The sequence below is a fragment of the Pyxicephalus adspersus genome, chromosome 1 (genome assembly GCF_032062135.1).
Source record: "Pyxicephalus adspersus chromosome 1, UCB_Pads_2.0, whole genome shotgun sequence".
Taxonomy (NCBI): Eukaryota; Metazoa; Chordata; class Amphibia; order Anura; family Pyxicephalidae; genus Pyxicephalus; species Pyxicephalus adspersus.
In genome coordinates, this window is record NC_092858.1 from 83,598,984 (window position 1) to 83,606,038 (window position 7,055).

At 35.9% G+C, this 7,055-nt stretch overlaps 1 protein-coding gene across 1 annotated transcript in view; it reads left to right on the forward strand.

Moving 5' to 3' along the window:
• The first annotated feature begins 3,588 nt into the window (after window positions 1-3,588).
• The window catches only part of LOC140321969 (multidrug and toxin extrusion protein 2-like), a 23,916-nt gene continuing 20,449 nt past the window's right edge, over window positions 3,589-7,055 (forward strand). The window contains exon 1 of the mRNA XM_072398667.1: window positions 3,589-3,729. Coding sequence (XP_072254768.1) covers window positions 3,592-3,729 — 138 coding nt within the window. The 5' untranslated portion in view covers window positions 3,589-3,591. The remainder of the gene's footprint in view (window positions 3,730-7,055) is intronic.

The following is a 7,055-nucleotide window of genomic DNA, read 5'->3' on the forward strand; positions in this document are numbered from 1 at the left end:
TTACTCTCAGAACTACATTTCAAGAGCAATAAAGGCTCTAACATTATCCTGTATGCAGCTATTAGAATTCAGCAGCTGCTCTAGAAAAGTGGTGGTGGCTGATTATAATACAAAAACATTTTCTTCAGTAAATTTTTATCAAACTAAGGTACAATTCAAATGGCAATGGTTCTTCTTTTTAAAAAGAAAATAGTAATTAAACTTTAAGGAGAATTTCCCTTTCTTTTCCTTTGAGGTTGTGTATACAAGGTTGACCACCCCATGAGGGATGGATAAAAAAGGACTTATGCTCAACAAAGACGTGGTAGCTGGCAGTCTTGGCCAGGTTACCAGCTTCATGCAAGGAAGAGTTTTATATGTTCTCCAAACTTCATGTAAGGAAGAGGTTTAAATGTTCTCCCAAGATTTGTGTGGATTTGTTATAAAAAACCCCTATAGGAAAAAAGTACTATACAATTGTTGGCATGAGTTGAAATGTTAGCTTTTACATAGTTAAATAGTAAGTCCAGATGAAAAAAGACATACGTTCAACTACTAGGGAAATACCATATCCCAGATATAAAACCCTATGGACATATTTGTTCCAGAGGAAGGCAAAGAGAAAAAAAACACACTGGTACACTTTGATCCAACAGGGAAAAAAATTCCTTCCTAATTCCATGAGGCAATTGGATATTCCCTGGATCAAGTCTCTGTTATGTTTACTTCTAGAAAAGCATCCATCTTTTTCCATAAAACTACAATAGTAGTTGCTGAAACTACTTCCTGAGGGAGGCGATTCCACATTTTTACAGACCTTACAGTGAAGAATCCCTTCCTTATCCGCAGTTTAAACTTCTTGTCCCCCAGATGCAAAGAGTGCCCTCTTGTTCTTTGTAATGACCTTAAAGTGAATAATGGGGAAAAGGGTTCTCTATGGACCATTTATATATTTATACAGGGTGTTCATATCCCCCCTTAAACATCTCTTCTCAAGGGGGAATAGATTCAGTCCAGCTAATCTCTCCTCATAGCTGAGCTCTTCCATTCCTTTTATTAGTTTAGTTGCCCTTCTCTGCACTCTCTCTAATTCCATAATGTCCTTTTTGTGAACTGGTGCCAAAAACTGGACTGTATATTCCAGATGTGGTCTGACCAATGCTTTGTACAGGGGCAGGAGAATATCTCCATCTCTGCAGTCTATTCCTCTTTTAATACAAGAAAGTACTTGGCTAGCTTTAGATATTGCAGCTTGGCATTGCATGCTGTTAATAAGTCTATGATCTACCAGAACCCCCAGATCCTTTTCCATTTCTGACTCCCCCAAATGTATTCCCCCTAGACAGTATGAAGCATGCATGTTTTTAGCCCCCAAGTGCATAATTTTACATTTATCAATAATAAATGTCATTTGCCACTTGGCTGCCCAATCAAACAGCACATCCAGGTCTGCTTGTAGATTATAGACATCCTGTATGGACTTAATTCCATTACATAGTTTGGTGTCATCTGCAAACCCAGAAATGGTACTTTAATCCCAAACTCTATATCAATTTAAAGATATTAAACAGTGAAGGTCCCAACACTGAACCCAGGGGTACTACTAATAACCTTAGACCATGCAGAGTATGAATGATTAACCACAAGGAAAGAAATGTAAAGCACCCCTTTGATTTTCCTGTTAGGCCCACCATGAAATGTGATATGAATTTCCCTGTTACCTCCTTACACTTAAGTCAGCTATGCACATACAATGGTAGGGGAAAATCCAACTGCCACAAAGAATTTATTTTGGTTGGTGCTTCCTCAAACACATAAACTCTTGGTTTATCTAAGCACTCATGTCTATACTATGTAGAAAGCAGGTAGTAGAGGTGTACCTAAACTATGTGAACCCCCCTTTCCCAAACAGCAAAATATAGTTGTTGTTTTTTGCAAATGCATTGTTAAAAAAATGTAATTGCTTTGTGTCCTCACATGAGCTAACTGTGAACTTCAAATCAATTGTTCTTTATTTTATACAATTTAGATTTTTGAAATGTTTTACTACTGTAATTTTAAGAAATTGAGGAGTTGTTGGTTTAAAGGTTACATTGCATAAAGCTATTGGCAGTACCGCTGGCCTAATACTAATAAAAATTACTGAATCTGACTGACTGGTTTCTGTGCAATGTATATTACATATGTATTATTTGTGACAATATTAATGATATGTGATGTATGCAATTTATATGTGTTAAGAGAGAGTCTCTTGGCAATCCAAATACATGGCTTTCACGTGCATAGTTATTATTTCTGTTCAGCTGTAATCAAGCACAGCCCTGATCAATGTATGTAGAGGAAATGCGTTTTGTATGTGTTACCTTTCCTGGGGTTACGTGAGTTTGTAATACTTTAAACTGAGATGTTTGTGTGTCATTACCTGTTTATCAAGGATGTAAACTTCTTTTACAGTTCATTGATGAGTGACATTTGACATACATACAGTATAGCTGGCAGCTATACAGAACAGGTTTTGAAAGAACATTTCACTTTATCAGGTTATTTACGTCCTCAGGTTTTTTTAAGTCCTCCAGCTATAACCTATTAGTTTTCAGGCCATGATTAACAGATTTTTGTGGTAATGTACTATACATTTAAGGGACAATACAACTTTAATATTAGCCATCTATTACCTGTACTAGGATTTAGTTTATCCAGAGGAAAGTTTAGGGTCTAAACCAAAGTACTGAATATACTGCCTTTATTTAAAAATGATCTTGTGCTTACCTGTAGAGTTTCATGTGATGACTGATATTGCTTACTTTTTATAGGGGAAAGGGGGGTTATGGAGGAATAATATGGAATTTCGGATACTTTCCCAATGTGGCTAGTAGTTTGTGTTATTGGGGGTGCTTAGGGTCATCTATTAAGTGTTGATATGCAGAATTTCTAAAAATATTTATTTATCAGAAAATGAATATTGGATATATGTTAGAAAGAACCATACAGCTATGGCATATACCAGAATTCCATTCTGGTTGGGGAAATAAATGTATCAATAAGTCTATATTTGGGGCAAATTATCAGTACCAAGTAAGAGGACATAGTCATGCAATACGTAAAAAAATATTTAAATTTTACCAAATAACACTATTTTAAAGAAAAGATCCAGTTTCCTGAACAAAGCCATGCCGTACGCATCATAAATAGAAACTGTTACTTCCTTGTCATGTGAAGTTTTACACATTTTTAGCAAAAAGGAAATAGTTTTCATATATAATATTTTTACTTCTGTAAATAATTGATTGCTATATGAATTAGCATTACCAAATAAATATAATTATTTTTCAACAAGGAAAGACAACTCTTGATAACAATTAAAGTTTTTCATCAATTGATTTCTTAGGGATATAACTGATAAGCTTTGGATGATGATCAGGTTACACTAAGTTTTGTCCCTATTGAGTGTAGCTTGTAAAACATCCGGCGATAAATTCTTTAACACTTCACTGCTCTAGGCTAAGTCTGTTCACATGCTCAGTGCTTTAGTGCACAACAGACTGTTCGTTGAATTCTCTAGTGTAGGAGTCCTATAAAGTATTACATCTACCACCAAGAATCTCTAAAACAATGACCAGACACGAGGAAGCTAAGGAGATATCTCCTCTATCAGGCAAACCTCATGGAATTAAGAAACTGTTCCACCAACTGGTACCGTATGGATTCTGGTATGAAGCAAAGCCGCAGCTTGGACTGGCTATACCTGTGGTAAGGATTGACTAAAAATTATGTCTTTTTACTAATTGTGGTAATCTGATTTTCAAGGGTGCCATTTTCTGAAAATGATCTTTATAGATTCCACTTGTAATGTTGTGAATGTAAAAACAAACTTCAGTAAAGAATAATAAATTACTTACGTGAAACCACAGTTATGGCCTGCAAGAATCCCATTTATTTACGAAAATGATTTCATCTAAAATGAGACAACACAAAAATTAACCGCTAGTGAAAATTAAAAATAGCGTAACATATAGTACTTAGCTGTGTTGTTATGTGGGCACTTATACTGTTACAATCTCTTTAGGCTGTGTACAAGGTATGATTTCTGACATTGGAAACAATCTTTTGTGACAGTTTCCAGTGACAAGGGAACGAATTCTGCACACACCACACTGTTCTGTTTTATAGGGGGTGACAAGCAAATGGTCCCCCACTGCAATCTCTGCCATAGGGAAGATAGCATCCCCACTTATTCACAGACAGGCTGGGTATCATTTGGATAGAGATGGTTTGTGTGAACTGATATAAAGTACTTGTAAAAGCCATTACCTAAAGGTAAAAGAAAACTTACATTTAATTTACATTCAATTTCTGTGGGGACAGTGTTGTTGGTCACTCTTTTTTGCCAGTGCCAGTGGATTTTGTACCAATATTTGAAGGACTGGATCAAAATGTTCAACTGGCTATATAATGGCTGCGGGTCATAGTTTGAGAATGGCTGCACAAGAGCATAAATACATTTTTTTCTAAATTAATGCACAAATTAATACGCACATCAAAAAATTCATATAAATAAAAGACTTTTTTTAGGACACAAAATGGTACCAGACTAAAATTGTGATGATTGATAGCATTAGGAGCAATTTATTATATCCATATAAACAAACAAACACTTATACATCTTCAAACATATGAATGCATGTATACATGATTTTCAACACTCATACTTTACATATACATATATTAATTTGATGCAAACTTATATGATGTATATTATGTGCTGATATTTGTTATTTAATACATTTCAAGAAATAAGGTGTTTCCAACACTGACTAACTTGCATGTCTGGTATGGTGACCTTTTGACTTAAAACAACCTGATGTCCCCAGTCTCTTTTTAGTTTCCTTTAAATGCAATTTCCTTTGTGGGCTGTCCTCTGTCTCAGGAATGATATCCTCAAACTCAGGACTGCGGCTGTTTTTGCTATTATGGACTTCCACTCACAGTACCATTTGTTATTGCAATATTGCTTCACTATGTGAATGGGAATCAACATTAATATGGTCTGATATCTATATTTTGTAAAGCAAAATTGAATATTGGAAATTGCATGACTGTCCTGTACCACTGTTTGCCTTGTTGTTAATTGTTTTTGTTTTTTGTCAATAAAAACCTTTAATAATTAAAAAAGGACTTGAAGATTTGGAGGTTTTTACCAGAGAAATGTATCCCAAAGGTGGAGGACAGCTCCTCTTCCTATTCTGACCCATCCAAAAAGATGTGTTTGTTGAGGGGCTTTTTGTGGATTCTCGAAGCCTCCTTGCTTACAAATTTCTATTCTTCACTCCAAGTCATGTGTACAGGGGTACATTACTTCCCCTTTCCTTTACAGCTTAGATGATTGACTTTACCTAAGTTCAATACCTAAATCAAAACACAAATACATATGTACCTATTTTTAAAAATAAAATGCATGACCCTAGAAGTATATCCAGCATTAATCATGTCATCCAATACAAATTCACAATTATTTTGATCATATGAGGCTCTATAAATGCTGCACTCCGAAGTCTAATTGACAGATGTAGCTTGCTGTTGATAGAGCAGCAGGTAGTAGTGACCACTGAATTAAAAAAAAATAAATAAAAAGACACCAATAAAAAAAGGGAGTAAAGGGCAGAAGGCTGGTACATTATTAGTAATTGTTCAATGAGCTACGATTCTCCCTGGTTCACTGTTCTGCAAAAAAAAAATTCCAAACTTAGTCAATGTTAGGTCTTGGGATATTTTTTTTTCAGCAACTCAGCAATAGAATAGATCCAGTTCTCATTCCAGATAATGTTTGTCAAAGCTATCAGTGATGAACTGGTAGTATCGTGTATCCACAGCTAATCTCAAGCTACTATGTCATCACCATGGTCAAACGTCTAAGGGAACTCCCTCCTCAGGAGATGGCTACCCACTTCTGTAACAGTCCCTTGTGTCTTATAGCATGCTTACGCAGGTCTTCTCTCTAACCATTTCTCTACAAATCAGTTAGGCTACCATCTGCTGCAAAATTTTATTAATTTCCCAGTAGCTTTAGCTGTGACTGCAGGCGAACTCAGATGAACTCTAAATTAGGCGAGAACACTGTGTGGCGAATCACAAGACTGTTCCTGCTTACATGTTCTGTAAGAGAGAAAAGCCTGATTCGCCTCGAGATCAAAATTACAAATTTCGCTCTGTCATCCCTACTCACCATCACTCCCAGGGATGTGATTCTCAGATCATGACTTGTATCTAGCCTCATGACTTGTATCTAGCCTCTGAAAGTAACCTGATGTTCTTAAAGGTTGCATTTCTTAGCCTGCATACTACATTTAGTATTTAGCAACCTGGAACGGTACAGCTTCTGGACAGCTTGCTGAGGGGGTTAAAGTGTAATAAAGTAAAGACAATGTCCTGTTGGTCATTGTTACCAAAACAGAAAATTATGAGAAATACAGAATTTTGCATTGACCCCTTAACAGAAATATAGGGTCAATTTTTCTATGGTTCTGGGAACAACTTCCTAGAAAGGACATTTTCCTGACTTTTTAGAGAGCTGCTCTCACTTCCCGTTCCATCTCCATGAGAGGAAGTGAAATAAATTTCTTACAAATTACAAAAAATAAAGAAACATACTGTCCAGCCATGGTCAGAGCTCTGTCTTTACAACACATTTGTCTTTTGCATTCAAGGATTGAACATCTTGCTGCAATACCCTGCTGGATTGTTCTTCTTCTCATGCAACATTTAATGCGGTCTATTTAAAAAACAGTGCATCTGAATTTCACTGAAACATTCCCTTGCCCACGTGCAGTAAGCGATTCTCCACCAGGGGATGATTTAGTGAATGTCATATTCACTACTTTTTAAATAAACCCCTATGAGCAAATTTGCAAGCTTAAAAACCCATCTCTGGGCACTACACTTTCAAAGGATTCACAGTGTTTAATAGCTATTTATCTTGTCCTTGTAGTAATGTTACTGCCTAGAGATGGGCTTTCATAAAGAATTTCAACATCATCCTTCATCATTGAGTAGAAACAAGCAGTACACCTATATGTATT